Source organism: Ips typographus, linkage group LG5, assembly GCF_016097725.1.
Source record: "Ips typographus isolate SLU linkage group LG5, UJ_Ityp_2.0, whole genome shotgun sequence".
NCBI classification, from domain to species: Eukaryota; Metazoa; Arthropoda; class Insecta; order Coleoptera; family Curculionidae; genus Ips; species Ips typographus.
The window spans coordinates 11,604,516-11,620,430 of record NC_138426.1 but is presented as its reverse complement, the minus strand read 5'-3'; the positions used below and the strand labels follow the sequence as shown (position 1 = coordinate 11,620,430).

Below are 15,915 nucleotides of genomic sequence, written 5' to 3'. Positions count from 1 at the left end.
CGCCATTTTATTGCGGTCCCAAACGGATTAGGAGGTACCCAAATTAGTACCTTGAAACCGAATTGTTTAGGTAGGGATGTTTTAATTTAAGAGCCATATATCTCCCAACATACGTTTTATTTTCCTTTGAAGTGTTTTTTCAAAAGAGTCTTGGAGTTTTTATTCCTCAAGTGTGCAGAAGAATTCATCAATTGTTAACTAAAAATTAGAGAAACTCCTCAAAAAATTTAAATTTAATTTACTTTTTAAGTTTATTTAAGCTAAGTTGCAATTTGCATGTGATCATTCAGGTTGCAAAATATCACAGTCAAAACAAGACTAAGTCAGCTCAAAAATACGTAGCCACTCGTCTACTGTCAAAATAATAGTCAAACAACCAAAACCATCATTTTCTCTCAAATTCTGCAATTTTAAGTTTTAAGCTGTGATTATTGCAGCTTCCTGTCCACAATGAACAAAGTTTGACAACTTTGGATTTTAAATTTATGTGACGTTTGAAATTTGACATTTTTAAGTTTTGGAGAGTTGCCTTGAAGTTTGCTATGTAACCAGTAAATTGATCTTAAAATTCAGAGACGTACTTACTTAACTGAAACTGTTATAAATCCCTTTGAAAATGGAGGAAAGTCAGAAAACCTATTTCAGTCAATATTTTCGAATTCTGGGGGTTATGGCACTAAAATTTGTGGTGTTATCAGTAAATTGATCTTAAAATCCAGAGACGTACTGTATTTTTTTCGTAAAAAACTCTTACTTGACTGAAACTGTGACCATTATCATGAAAAATGAGAGAATGTCAGTTAAAATTCAATGAAACCCAGTTTTAGTTCGTATTTTTGAAATATAGAGGTTACACAGAGTAGGTAGGCAGTAAATTATTCTTAAAATTCAGGGTCGTAATGCTCTTTTTCCATCAACAACTTTTACTTCACTCAAACTGTGATAAATAAAATCAAAAAGAAAGAATTGTCAGTTAAAATGCATTGAAACACTAAAAAGGGTAAGGTTCTGAGAATTTATTTTTTGCTTAATCTGATTTCAACTTTTTCGCCTTCCCTTGTATTTCAAATACATTCAAGTGTTTTTCTGATCTGTCTTCAAGTTTGTTAGCACTTTTTGCTGCGGTATGCTCGGTATTTCATGTACCTATACCACTAAGTTAAAGGTCTGCCAATCCTAGTAAAAATGTTCTTGTTTAATGTGCAATTTTTATATTTCCTCTTGAAATATTTTCAATAATGCCACCACTTCACGCAACAAGCAGAGAGTAACAGAAAATACTTCTACTCTCTAGCACATCCATACATCAAGGTAAGGAATTGATATCTTTGTCTAAGAAGAGAATATAAACAAGAATTCCCCTTTAATGTCTTTGACTAGACTGCTTTTAAATACTCAACAATCCTAGTAACTAATGCTATTTCTTGATTATGTTGCTTAATCTAGACAGTTTATGTTCTAATCAGTTTTTCTCTAAATGTAGTCGTTTTCGAGATATTCACTATTATACGTTGGAATGTTCACTATTTGGAAAACCCTGGTAGGCAAACGGTTTACATGTTCCTATCTTATTTTTTTGAGATCTAGGTTATGATGGTAATTGCAAAAAAAATACTCAAAAGTTGACTGATTAGACCAAAAAACACCTTGTAGTTTACATTGTGGCGTTTTTGGCCGAAATGAGACTGTAACTTGAAGTTTTCCCTCAATTTTTCTTAACTTAAACACTTACTTACTTACTTAAATACTTATTCGATTTACAGCAACTCATCAGTTGTCATACATCACTGAAATCAGAACTAAACGCACAATTTAAACTTTCTCGTATCTCTTATAGTTCCCAATGGTGAGGATCAAATTTGAATTAACCTGTCTAGTATCCTTGTTAATCATGAAATTTTTATGAATTCACAGTAACACCCAAGATAAGACAGCATATCAAAATGTCTTACCTCAAAGAAGCGTCCGGAAATCATGTAAACGGTAGCAAAAGGAAGGACAACACTAAAAAACTTATGACAAGCAAAAAGACTTTAGATAACAATGTTGACGATGCTGACGAGAAAGAAATCAACTTGACAACACTACAAACTTTAAGCTCACCTCCGGTACAAAGAAATACTGCAGGGTTGCTAAATGATATAGTAAACCATAGCTACAGGGAGACTTTTGCTGAGTTACTGGACCAAATGAGAGCGGAGGCTCAGATGAAGAAAGCTACACACAGAAACATAAAAAAATTTCTATTTGGAATGGAACTGCAATGTTTAAGATACGACGACTCTTCGGATGATATAGCAGACAATGAAAGCTTCGAGCTTAGTGAAGGTGACGAAACGAAAAAAGAAAATTCAGACTCAGAGGAAGCCAAATCGACTGAAGAAGCACAAAAAACTGAAAAGTATAACCTTGATTTTAACTTACTTTTCCTAAAATTGGAAGCCTTGGAACAATCTTATGAAAGTAAAGTCAACAATTGGCAAGACGGTTATGATGGCTCCATTGAAAGTGAAACCGAGCACAGCTGTAAAGGAGAATTTATTAGAAACAATGAAGTTCATTCAGAAGAGTCCCAGGAAAGTTTAGTGGATAATGATAACGAGGTTGGTCATGGTACAATGAAAAATGAAAACATGGAGTTTATGGTAAGTTTCTGTTTTTTTTTATTGTCAATGTTTACTCAATCCTACTCATCAGAATAAGAAATTTCAGTAAGAATAAGTCATTATTGTAAAAAAGTGTTTTGATCCGGGCACAGGAGATAGAGCAAAGCATTCTACGAAAACAATAACTGGACACACGTTATTTTCACTCACCCCCTGTATACTACCACCCGTTTTGGAGTTTTAGAGTTACGTAGGTCGATTCAGTGTTCCATGAGGAATATTTTTGGTTAGTTGCACTTTTATTGTAACTCGAACCGTTTTTGAGTTATTGACCAAAATAAGTTAGTACAAAACAAAAATTGGCATTTAAAAGTTCAATGCAATTTTTGGCCAATAACTCCTTTCCCCGACTAAATACGACAAAAAGTCAAATTAGCTTTCTTGAAGAGCATTAAATTCCCTATAAAACGCTTTTTTAACGACAATTTTAGCTTCTCAAATAAAGGAGATATGAATTTTTAAAGTTGTTGGTTTTTAATTGCCTCAAAGTTGCTTAACTGGATTTTTTTTTGTTATTAGAGCCACTGAAATTTCAAACCTCTCTATTTCGGTTATTTTTGGGATTAAGGGGAGTTTCGACCACTCAAATAAACCGTTTTGAGCTCCTCTTTCCAGTGGTGTGCATGGCAAAAAATTCTAACCCCAAAAATACGTACAGGGTGTGGCAAAAACTGGACACACGTTACTTTTCACTCACCCCCTGTACACTACAACACATTCATGGATTTTAGAGTCACGTGGGTCGATTTGGCATTTTATGGGGAGCATTTTTTGTTATTTGCATTTTTTTCGTAACTCTAACCGTTTTGGAGTTATTGACTAAAATACACTAAAAATTCAAACCTCTCTATTTTGTTTAAATTTCGGTGCACTTTCACAAAAAGTCGCAAATAACTCGCTTATTTGAAACATTCTGTATAAACGTGTCAGATGATCAAAGATAGCTAATGAAAGGGGCTATCACGTGACGTTGAGCGGGCGGCGCTAAGTTACACCGTTTAGCCGCTAGAGAGCAGGGAAAATTGATCTTTTTTTAAAAACATTGTTGTAAATATCGAAATCTAGATAAATTAGAGATTTGAGAGAGGCTTCTGGCAGCTGTTAGACAGTTTCAGCAGTTTCTAGAGGCTTCTGGCAACAAAAAAAATGGCTGCCAGAGGCATCTGGCAGCTAATAGACAGTTTTAGCAGTTTTTAGAATCTTCTGACAGCTGTTAGACAGATTCAGTAGTTTCTAGAGGCTTCTGGCAATAAAAAAATGGCTGCTAGAGGCTTCTGGCAACTTTTAGACAGTTTCAGCACTTTCTAGAGGCTTCTGGCAGCTGTTAGACAGTTTTAGCAGTTTTTAGAGGCTTTTGGCAAAAAAAAAATGGCTGCCAGAGGCTTCTGGCAGCTGTTAGACAGTTTTAGCAGTTTTTAGAGGCTTCTGGCAATAAAAAAATGGCTGCCAGAGACTTCTGGCAGCTATTAAACAGTTTTAGCAGTTTTTAGAGACATCTGGCAATAAAAAAATGGCTGCTAGAGGCTTTTGGCATCTTTTAGACAGTTTCAGCACTTTCTAGAGGCTTCTGGCAGCTGTTAGACAGTTTTAGCAGTTTTTAGAGGCTTCGGGCAATAAAAAAATGGCTGCTAGAGGCTTCTGGCAACTTTTGGACAGTTTCAGCACTTTCTAGAGGCTTCTGGCAGCTGTTAGACAGTTTCAGCACGTTCTAGAGGCTTCTGGCAGCTGTTAGACAGTTTTAGCAGTTTTTAGAATCTTTTGGCAACAAAAAATGGCTGCCAGAGGCTTCTGGCAGCTGTTAGACAGTTTTAGCAGTTTTTAGAGGCTTCTGGCAATAAAAAAATGGCTGCCAGAGGCTTCTGGCAGCTATTAAACAGTTTTAGCAGTTTTTAGAATCTTCTGACAGCTGTTAGACAGATTCAGTAGTTTCTAGAGGCTTCTGGCAATAAAAAAATGGCTGCTAGAGGCTTCTGGCAACTTTTAGACAGTTTCAACACTTTCTAGAGGCTTCTGGCAGCTGTTAGACAGTTTTTAGAGGCTTCTAGCAACAAAAAATGGCTGCCAGAGGCTTCTGGCAGTTGTTAGACAGTTTTAGCAGTTTTTAGAGGCTTCTGGCAACAAAAAATGGCTGCTAGAGGCTTCTGGCAACTTTTAGACAGTTTCAGCCCTTTCTAGAGGCTTCTGGCAGCTGTTAGACAGTTTTAGCAGTTTTTAGAGTCTTTTGGCAACAAAAAATGGCTGCCAGAGGCTTCTGGCAGCTGTTAGACAGTTTTAACAGTTTTTAGAGGCTTCTGACAGCTGTTAGACAGATTCAGTAGTTTCTAGAGGCCTCTGGCAATAAAAAAATGGCTGCTAGAGGCTTCTGGCACCTTTTTTAGACAGTTTCAACACTTTCTAGAGGCTTCTGGCAGATGTTAGACAGTTTTAGCAGTTTTTAGAGGCTTCTGGCAACAAAAAATGGCTGCCAGAGGCTTCTGGCAGTTGTTAGACAGTTTTAGCAGTTTTTAGAGGCTTCTGGCAATAAAACAATGGCTGCTAGAGGCTTTTGACAACTTTTAGACAGTTTGTACGTTGTTGTTTTTGCCTACTGTTGCAACGTTGTCAAACTATCCTGAATGTACAAAGAAAATTATTTACAGGAAACTCAAAAACACGGAAATGTCAGCAATAGAAGTAATGTGCGTAAAAGTGCTAAGAATACATCAAAGGAACAAAACGAAATTATAATCCTGGAAGCAGAACTCGAACCATTAAATGAAAGTAAAGTAAACTTATTTTCTCCAAAATTTAATGAACCTAGTTTTCTACGCACTGCGCTTGGAGATGAAATGAATAGAACAGATATCGATCAGGTACCAGTATTTCAGGAACACTAATATAAACTTGACAATAATTATTATTAAATTACAGAAAAGTAATTCGATTAGCACTGATGATTTAAACTATCTACTCAGCGTCGCTTACTGCCAAAACAACCAAACTTCAAATAGCGGAGCCTCCGTATTATCCAATGAATCATTCACCACAGGATACAATTCGTACAGTTCATCCCCAAATAGTTATCCATCATACGAAGAAGTAACCGGATTTGGCTTCAATCCCAACACGGACGAAGGGCAGAAGAATATACAAAAACATATCAATATCAATGAAGAGATAGTGAAGCAAGTGATGGAATTGTTGGTATTTGGTTGCCAGAACCGATCCCAGTTTGTGGGCAGTTATATTCATTTGGATGCGGAAAAAATTCTACTTGTAGCAAGTAAGTTGTCTTTATTTACTTCGTGAAGGTAATCATATAGTTGTAAGAAGAAAATTGTAGAAGATTATATGTAGGGTATCCCATAAGTAATGGTAATTAATTTAATGACGGATTTCTGAGACCAAAATAATTCGATTCAGCATAATTTACCTGAGACAAAATGTCAACGAAATTAGGCATTTTTCAATCATAGTAAAAACTGATATTTTTGTGAAAAAATTGAAATATTAGAAAAACTATTACTTAGGTATATGACATTATTAATAAAAAAAGTTTGCTTGCTCAAATATCAACGTACAACAACTTTACAAGGTTTTCAAATGTCCACTCTGAGTTTTTCAAGTTTTGTAATTAGGTCCTTCAAAACCAGTTTAAATTGCCCTGATTACCCTTTCAGGCATTTTGAACTGATTCACTGTGTTCAGATATGGAGATCTTCACGAAACTTTTATATTCTTGAGAAGACTTTCAGCAATTTAAGCTTTTCCAGTAAGATTAACTGATTCAGATTGCTCAGCGACCAAATAACCTTAACAATGTTTTCAAGGTCCTATTTTGAGAGTTATTTCAACCTTTGTAACTATTTCAAAAGCAATTCAGATTGCTTTGTCAGTTTTCAAGCATTTTCAACTGGCTTACATTGCTCAGATGTTCGGTTTGCCAGGACCCTTTGAATTTTTGATTTTTTCAGCAATTCAAGCTTTTCAATCAAGTTTAATTAAATCAGATTGCTCAAATATCAACGTACAACAACTTTACAAGGTTTTTAAATGTCCACTCTGAGTTTTTCAAGTTTTGTAATTACTTCAAAACCAGTTTAAATTGCCCTGATTACCTTTTCAATCATTTTTAACTGATCCACACTGTTCAGATTAATTTGCCATACCACACGAGTATTGTACGGTATTTTATCTACGATTAGCATGGTAATGATCTGTTACATGGCTTCTTTTGAGTTACGTAATGATCGATTTTACCACAGTAGTGCAATTATAATCGATTTATCGCACTAGTGTGGTAAAGCACTGTAAGAGTACAACAAATCAATTATTTTCGCACTAGTGGCAATAAAATCTCTTATTACGTAACTCAAAGTTAGAGTAACAAATGACCAAATTCTGAGGTAATCGTAGATAAAATATTGTACATTACCCGTGTGGTATGGCAAATAAATATCCCACTAGTGACTATAAAAATGCTCATACCACACTAGTGATTATTTACGATTAACACAGAAATTAGCAATTTGTTATCTAACTTTGAGTTCGTAATGAGGGATTTTACAGCCACTAGTGTGATAATGACTGTTTTATTGTACTCTTAGGGTAGGTACACTAGTGCGGTAAGTTAAAATCAATTATTATCGCACTAGTGACCGTAAAATTCCCCTTTAGGTAACTCAAAGGAAGCTATGTAATGGATCATTACCGTGCTAGTAGTAGATAAAAAACTAACATTTTATATGCCACGCCTTTATAAATCACCCTGTTTATCCAAAAATAATTTTAAACTATGCATCTCAATATTCTTTAAAACTTTTGTGTTGTAAATTTTATATTATAACATTTTTTTGTATTTTACGAAACTAAGGAGATATAAACTGCTCGCCACGTCAACTGGGACAGTGATTTTTTGAGTAGTTTTGAAAACCTTGCCATTTCGAAACGAATCAACAGATTTCAATACGGTTTGGACTGTCAATGGGCTTGGTATATTCGTTTTTTATTGGTACAAAAAACTTTTGCTTTAGTGCACTCTAACTGCCTTATACAGGGTGCGAAAGAAGTTCGTGCAAAAAAGTGAAATTTTTAAGTAGTCCCCAACTGACCAATATTTTTTTTTGGTTTTGTTTTAACATGAGAAAGTGTTATTTAGCTTAGGTTACGTTAGGTAGTTCTGTCTCTAAACACCCTGTATGGTTCTATCGGTCAAGGGAGTTGACTTAAAATTATGCAACACATAATATGGGACCTACACGTGACTTAAAATGACAGTTCAAAGCCTGTCACTGTCTTAATTCGAAATTGAGCACTGCTATGTAGTATTTTTTGGATAAATCGATATTTCTTGAGTCACAGGATGTTAATTGGAGAATGGCCAAAAACGTTCCAAGATATTGATTTAAGCAAGACTTCCTTATGTTAAAACAATCAATACTACTTGAAAATTTTACTTTTTTGCACGCCCTTTTTTCCACCCTGTAGAGTACAGTGGCGGTGCATTTAAGTCAGATCTTTTTCCATTAACTAAGAGCCAATAAATTAAGCTCAATGATAGTCCAAACCGCATCAAAATTTGTCGTTTCGTTTAGAAAGGGCAAGGTTTTAAAAATCACCATGAAAAAAGTAGAACTTTTTGTACTAAAAATCATTCAAAAAAGTGTACAAAATAAAGTTTGCTCTATTGTTGACACCTTGTACTGTTTTGATAATCGATGTTACAATACCTAATGTTTTTGTTATTTCTTTATTTATTAATTTACACTGAAACAAATACTAAATTACATAAACTTTCAGAAGCCAGACTTAATGCTCTTCTGGACAACCTTTATGTGCCGCTAACCACTGAGCCGTTAGCTAGAGAAACCTCAGCCACTATGGCGCTGGAAAAGTTTGGAATACAACTCAAAATTGCAAGTTTCGAACCATTGTCTCCAAAAGTAAAGCAGTACTACATGTGCATCCTGGAGCACAAAACTACCGTCTACAGCACTGGTATTAAAGTTGCTAATGAATGTGGTTGCATCAATTTTGGAGATCGCTTCGTTTTCGAAAATGTTGCCAACACTTTTAACATCAAAGTCAGCTTGTATTCGCTGACAGTGAAAGTGTCCACAAGCAAATGTACGAGGACTTCTTTGCTGAAACGTCGTCCTCATCAAGTGCCAATGATGACTCTGATTGGAGTGACTCACATTGGATTGCTCAATGCAAAAAACCGGAAATTTTCGTTGAAAAACCCTGTTAACATCACAGGGCCAGAACATAAACTTCTAACCACCGTAGAAGTGACTTTACACTGGCCGAAGCTGGTTAAAGGGTTCCTAACACTGGGTTTCAGCCGATCAGACCGTCAACCCAGATGGAACAAAAGGTGGACCATATTGGAAGATGGACAGTTGAAATATTTCAACTTTCCTTCTGACGAACTTTTCTGTGCTCCCGTTGGGATTGTCGATGTTCGAAAGTGTGCATCAATTATTGAAACTTCTTCCGTTGAGTATATGATGAAGAAGACTTTAATGCTGGTGTTTAACAGCAACCAAAACAGTCTTGTAAAGTTGTATATTTGCGCTGACACTCGCAAAGAACAACTGATGTGGCTTGAGAAGTTTAAAGCAATTATCCAGCTTAAGACTGATTGGAGTGAACTTGAAAATTAAAGTGTTGCTGAACCTATTTTTTATGTTTTGTATGTTTGTAGTTAAAAGTGATAACATAAGATTAATCTAGTTACTAAATAGGTAAAAATGTCTCTTCAAGTAGTACTCTCTATTTTGTACTAACGTTCTTAAAATAAACATTTGATTCGTAGTCTCTAAAATTTCTTTATTTCAGCCTTCAATTAAGGCCTGCTCAACCAGTTTCGGGCATAGAAATAACCATCTTCAGGAGCTAGAAGAACAACTTATTCTACTAATAAATACTAAATGTGACAGTAAACGAGATAACATAAAGTCCAAACCTAGTGGCAGTGACGTAATAATAATTGTCATTCCCTTTCTATTACATGTGAACTGAGCGAGATGGAAATTTGACGTCATTGACGTTACATGTTTTGGAGTTGTCAAAATTGACTTTTTAGGCATTTATGGTGTCTTAAAGTAGTCAAACGACGTCACAGAGACTGTTTTCATCTTGAAATTGTCATAATTGACGTCATAAAGACTGAAAAATGTCCGAAAATCGTCAAATACAGTCAATCACAGTTTTTCTGTTTTAGGGTTGTCAAAATTGACTTTTTAAGCATTTATGCTGTCTTTAAGTTGTCAAACGACGTCACAGAGACTGTTTTTATCAAGAATTTGTCAGAAATGACGTCATGAGGACTGAAAATTGTCCGAAAAGTGTCCAATACAGTAAAAAATGTTTTTCTGTGTTAGAGCTGTCAAAATTGACTTTTTAGGCATTTCTGGTGTCTTAAAGTAGTCAAACGACGTCACAGAGACTGTTTTCATCTTGAAATTGTCAGAATTGACGTCATGAAGACTGAAAAATGTCCGAAAATCGTCAAATACAGTCAATCACAGTTTTTCTGTTTTACGGTTGTCAAAATTGACTTTTTAAGCATTTCTGCTGTCTTTAAGTTGTCAAACGACGTCACAGAGACTGTTTTTATCAAGAATTTGTCAGAAATGACGTCATGAGGACTGAAAATTGTCCGAAAAGTGTCCAATACAGTAAAAAATGTTTTTCTGTGTTAGAGTTGTCAAAATTGACTTTTTAGGCATTTCTGGTGTCTTAAAGTAGTCAAACGACGTCACAGAGACTGTTTTCATCTAAAAATTATCAGAAATGACGTCATAAAGACTGAAAAATGTCCGAAAATTGTCAAATACGTAATGTTATTTACGAATTTTTTAATTTGCGATGGTTCGATGCGGGCGCAGGAACACGTTGTGTCAGCTGATTAACATATTTAAAAAACAAACCGGTGTCACGTGACAAAGTGTCAACTGACTATTTTTCTGAACGCAACCCTGTGCGCTGTAATTTATATTGATTGATTTAGTTTTAATTTTGCGTAGTTGTATTTGGAATTTGGTATACAAATACAATTATTTTTGTTTGGTGTCATTTTGACAGCAGAATCATGTTTCCAAGGTCAAAAAGTTTACCGTACTAGTTTTAATTGAATAGTACCAAAATGGCTTATATTCCGTGATCCACTTAGATAAACCTATTTTCAGTATGACCCAGTTTCAAAAATGGTCAAATTGAAAAATGGTCACACTAAAATGAAAAATGTCCAAAAACTCTTAAAATTTAAATGGGAAGGTATAATAAAAATTTCATAAAAGTAATCCCCTATTTTTAGATTTATTACTACCTAATTCTTTTTGCACACCCGGGTGTAAAGGTAACAATTTGACCCAGCACCGAATTGTTATCAGCTCGTCGCTTTACCAACTGGGCCACCCAGCTGGGTATTACTAGAAATTAGTCAATTTTTTAAGGACCGATAGGTAGATAGGTAGGTAGGAAAACAGCTTAGAGAGTACCAATTGTTAGTAGAAAAACATTTTCTTTCTTGTCTATTTCTATGCGTTTTCTATTTCCTACATAGAAGCAGTTCGCCTCCTGGTCGTTTTGGCTTAGATATCTTTTCCATAACTTATGAAAGCAAAAACCATAAAAACTACGTATGATAATTTAATTATTTTAAAAAGGTTTACACATACTTAGATCCACAACTGGCAGAGTTTTTTTGAACACCCTGTATATGTTAAATCGTGTTGCGCTTAGCACGAGGTGAAAGAGCAGTTCAAGACGAACATTTTGAGATTTTTACAGAAGTTGTGAATTGAAATTTGAACACCCTGTAACTCAGTTATTTTTGGGAGTTCAGGAAGGTTGAACCACTCAAATAAACCGTTTTGAGTTCCTCTTTCCGGTGGTGTAAAGCAAAAAATTCTACCTTAAAAATTGCCTACATGGGTGACAAAAATAGTGAGTGAACCACCATACGTTTCGTGCACACAAGCAAATAATGTCCTGCAAACTTACGGCGTTGGATTAAGAAGTTTCTAATCAACTTCTTCTCACCCTGTAATTCAGTTATTTTTGGGAGTTCAGGGAGTTTGAACCACTCAAATTAACCATCTTGAGCTCCTCTTGCTAGTGGTATTGAGCAAAAAATTCTGTCTTAAAAATTGCGTGTAGGGTGACCAAAAACAGTCAATCTCCATACTTTTCATACACACCCTGTATACTGCAAGAAAAAACGGTCCTGTAAACTTACGGTGTTGGGTTAAGGAGTTGATTAGGAACATTTTTGGTTTCTTGCAATTTTTTTGTAATTTTCACCATTTTTGAGTTATTTAAGAAAAACTGCTTTGGTGCAATAAATTTACAAATCAGTGAAATTGTAATTTGAAAATTAAATACTGTTAAGGACAGTCAGGGACAAAACAACTTGTAAAACTCACTTGGAGTAACCAAATCATGTTTTTAAGCACATTTTTGAAATCCTTATCAAATTTCCCATCTAATGACATAAAAAACACTAAAAAATCAGGTAAAGTCTTGGAGAAAAATGGTGTCAAAGTATAAACTGTCTGAATACGGTTTGAAAGAACAGTTAGGAACAAAATCGACTGTAAAACCCACTTAGAGTGATAAAATGACGGTTTTAAGCACATTTTTGGAATCCTTATTAAATTTCCTATCCAACAAACTGAAAAAAAATTACAAAACATGGTACAATCAGGGAGAAAAGCGATGTCAAAATTTGACCTACCAGAAACACAGTATTTGTAATTTACTGGTAATTTACCCATCACTACTATAAAGTTTGATACAGTCCAGGGGGTCAATTTTTGATATTTTTCGTATACGATTATATGTAAATATAATTATAATAATGCGTGTTGTCAAAAGCTTCTTCGCAAATTTGCGTATAATTTTCATACGTAAAAATGACGATTTCAATTACAGTCTGCGACAAAATCGATTGTTAAACCAACTTGTAATGACCGAATCACATTTTTAGGCATATTTTTGGAATCCTCATTAAATTTCCTATCCAATAATGTAAAAATAACTTCAAAATTTGGTACAGTCAGGGAGAAAAGCAGTATCACAGTATGAACTGATAGAAACACAGTTTGAAAAGACAGTCAATGACAAAACGGCCTTTAAAACCCACTTGGAGTGAGAAAATTACTGTTTTAAGTACATTTTTGGAATCCTCATTAAATTTCCCATCTAATGATTTAAAAAGCAGTACAAAATTTTCGTGCAGTCAGGTAGAAAAGCGGTGTCAAAGTTTGAACTGCCAGAAACACAGTTTGAAAGAACAGTCAGTGACAAAATAGCGTGCAAAACCCATTTGGAGTAAGAAATTTACTGTTTTAAGCACATTTTTGGAATCCTTATTAAATTTCCTCTCCGATAAGATGAAAAAACACTACAAAATTTGGTACAGTCAAAGAGAAAAGCGGTGTCAAAATTTGAACTGCCAGAAACACAGTTTGAAAGAACAGTCAGGGATAATATCGCTTGTAAAACCTACTTAGAGTAAGAAATTTACTGTTTTAAGCACATTTTTGGAATCCTTATTAAATTTCCTCTCCGATAAGATGAAAAAACACTACAAAATTTGGTACAGTCAAAGAGAAAAGCGGTGTCAAAATTTGAACTGCCAGAAACACAGTTTGAAAGAACAGTCAGGGATAATATCGCTTGTAAAACCTACTTAGAGTAAGAAATTTACTGTTTTAAGCACATTTTTGGAATCCTTATTAAATTTCCTCTCCGATAAGCTGAAAAAACACTACAAAATTTGGTACAGTCAAAGAGAAAAGCGGTGTCAAAATTTGAACTGCCAGAAACACAGTTTGAAAGAACAGTCAGGGATAATATCGCTTGTAAAACCTACTTAGAGTAAGAAATTTACTGTTTTAAGCACATTTTTGGAATCCTTATTAAATTTCCTCTCCGGTAAGCTGAAAAAACACTACAAAATTTGGTACAGTCAAAGAGAAAAGCAGTATCAAATTATGAACTGATAGAAACACAGTTTGAAAAGACAGTCAATGACAAAACGGCCTGTAAAACCCACTTGGAGTGAAAAAATGACTGTCTTAAGTACATTTTTGGAATCCTCATTAAATTTCCTATCTAATAATCTAAAAAACAGTACAAAATTTGGTGCAGTCAGGTAGAAAAGCGGTGTCAAAATTTGAACTGCCAGAAACACAGTTTGAAAAGACAGTCAAGGACAAAATAGCGTGCAAAACCCACTTGGAGTAAGAAATTTACTGTTTTAAGCACATTTTTGGAATCCTTATTAAATTTCGTCTCCGATAAGCTGAAAAAACACTACAAAATTTGGTACAGTCAAAGAGAAAAGCGGTGTCAAAATTTGAACTGCCAGAAACACAGTTTGAACGAACAGTCAGGGACAAAATAGCGTGCAAAACCCACTTGGAGTAAGAAATTTACTGTTTTAAGCACATTTTTGGAATCCTTATTAAATTTCGTCTCCGATAAGCTGAAAAAACACTACAAAATTTGGTACAGTCAAAGAGAAAAGCGGTGTCAAAATTTGAACTGCCAGAAACACAGTTTGAAAGTCAGTCAGGGACAAAATCGCTTGTAAAACTTACTTGGAGTAAGAAAATGACGGTTTTAAGCACATTTTTGAAATCCTCATTAAATTTCCTATCCAATAATTTTGATTGATGAGTTTGATTAAATAAAACAAATTCTCTTTATACTCTTTACCTCTTTATACTAAAATGAACTAAAACAAAAAATTGAAAGCAATTTAAATAAATTAACAAAAGAAACTAAATTATGCAAGTCATTCATTCTTTAGAATGTTACCGTCGTTTGGGGTTTATGGTACCAGAGGTCAGAAAAAGAAGTAATTTATTTATTCAGGGTACCATTTTATAGTTTTTTATTTAGTAGCATTGTGTAGTAAGTACTGGTCTAGTTCAGCAAGGTGCCACATTTATTGCCGTCTCAATTATTTTATAGGGTAAGAACGCTTAGACCGGAAAGACTATTTTGCCGGAACAAGACAAACCCAATAAACCTTCGGTCTAAATGGTTTTCAGGTAACTTATATTAGGTAAATGTAGCTAAAATCACGATCCTAAAATATTCTTATAATAAATACCTTTATTGTAAAAGAGTGGCATAGACTGACGCCAATAAAAACTGGCATGCAAGTGCAAAATTGAATTTACTTGCACACCAATTTTTACTGGCGCAAGTAAATCCATGCATGTGTAAACTCTCCTTAATACAAAGTGTATGACATGACATAAGATTAAAAAAAAATAATTATTACACGTGATATGTATAGTGATCCAGTTTCTATAAAATTTTATAACTTTAGCTTCATATGTTTTTTAATTGATATTCAGCTAACTTTTGCTTTGTTTTTAATTAAAATTTGTCTATCCCATAAATCTTTAAACAAAATTCTCATAGTACATTTTGAATTTTTTTCCTAATTTGGCATAATGAACACCGAAAAAAATGAGTCACTTCATTTTTAATTTTTTTTTTCACAATTCACACAATAGCCCTGAAGAAGTTTGTAATATAATCAAAACGTCTGCTTATACACCTACTGAACTAGTCCTAAACATGTGAATACACACTTAATGTACAGGGTGGGCCAAATTGCACGCTTTTAAATGTTCTGCTAATCAGTCATTAGTCACTGGTTTAATCCACCCGCGGATACTACCAATATATAGCATAAATCAAAGTAAAGTGAGATGACGTTATAGTGTAATAGAAACAAATATTTTGAATATACAGTTTGTAAACGTTTGCTTCTTCATATTTTGTCAAATTTAAGATATTTACCTTCCTGTGGCGACCTAGAAGTCTATAAAGTTATATTTCGATTTTCCTTTCTATTACATTATTACGATACATTTTGACAGTTATGCCATTTGGCTGTCAGTTACAGTCTTTTGTTTTGTTCTAAACCTGAAAACTGTCAAATTCCCATTAGAGGTACGAAACAACGAAACATACTTGAAAAGTAACAAAATCAGTGTAACTTTGGTTGAATGCATTTTATACCTTTATCAGTGCAGTTTTGGCATTTATAATATTTGGGTGTGTGTTTCTGACTTAATTTTAGTCTATTTTAAATATGACAACCGTCAAAATTCTTTCCATAGAACTGTAAACCACAAAACAGTCCAAAAATCCAGTAAAATCAGTATAAATAGTACCCAAACGCATTCTATAGCTTTATAGAATGAAGATGATGACTGATTGAATTTTGACAGCTGCG

The 15,915-nt window shown here is 34.4% G+C and overlaps 1 protein-coding gene across 2 annotated transcripts; it reads left to right on the top strand.

Annotated features, from left to right (window-relative positions):
• Positions 1 to 1,105: 1,105 nt before the first annotated feature.
• On the top strand, positions 1,106 to 9,461 carry LOC145729196 (uncharacterized). 2 transcript variants are annotated; one of them, XM_081979857.1, is made up of 6 exons: positions 1,106 to 1,311; positions 1,764 to 1,846; positions 1,915 to 2,645; positions 5,306 to 5,518; positions 5,577 to 5,928; positions 8,445 to 9,461. In XM_081979857.1, the coding sequence occupies exons 3-6, from the start codon at positions 1,944 to 1,946 to the stop codon at positions 9,308 to 9,310; spliced, it is 2,133 nt and encodes a 710-aa protein (XP_081835983.1). In that variant the 5' UTR covers positions 1,106 to 1,311; positions 1,764 to 1,846; positions 1,915 to 1,943; the 3' UTR covers positions 9,311 to 9,461. The 2 variants fall into 2 exon arrangements, with proteins under 2 accessions (XP_081835983.1, XP_081835982.1); XM_081979856.1 differs by lacking the exon at positions 1,764 to 1,846 and having other exon boundaries at positions 1,107 to 1,311.
• Positions 9,462 to 15,915: the final 6,454 nt, after the last annotated feature.

Coding starts and splice junctions, on each gene's coding strand:
- LOC145729196 (XM_081979857.1), top strand. CDS start 1,944: ATGTCTTACCTCAAAGAAGCGTCCGGAAATCATGTAAACGGTAGCAAA. Junction 5,519..5,576: donor ATAGAACAGATATCGATCAG/GTACCAGTATTT, acceptor ATTAAATTACAG/AAAAGTAATTCGATTAGCAC. Junction 5,929..8,444: donor AAAAATTCTACTTGTAGCAA/GTAAGTTGTCTT, acceptor ATAAACTTTCAG/AAGCCAGACTTAATGCTCTT.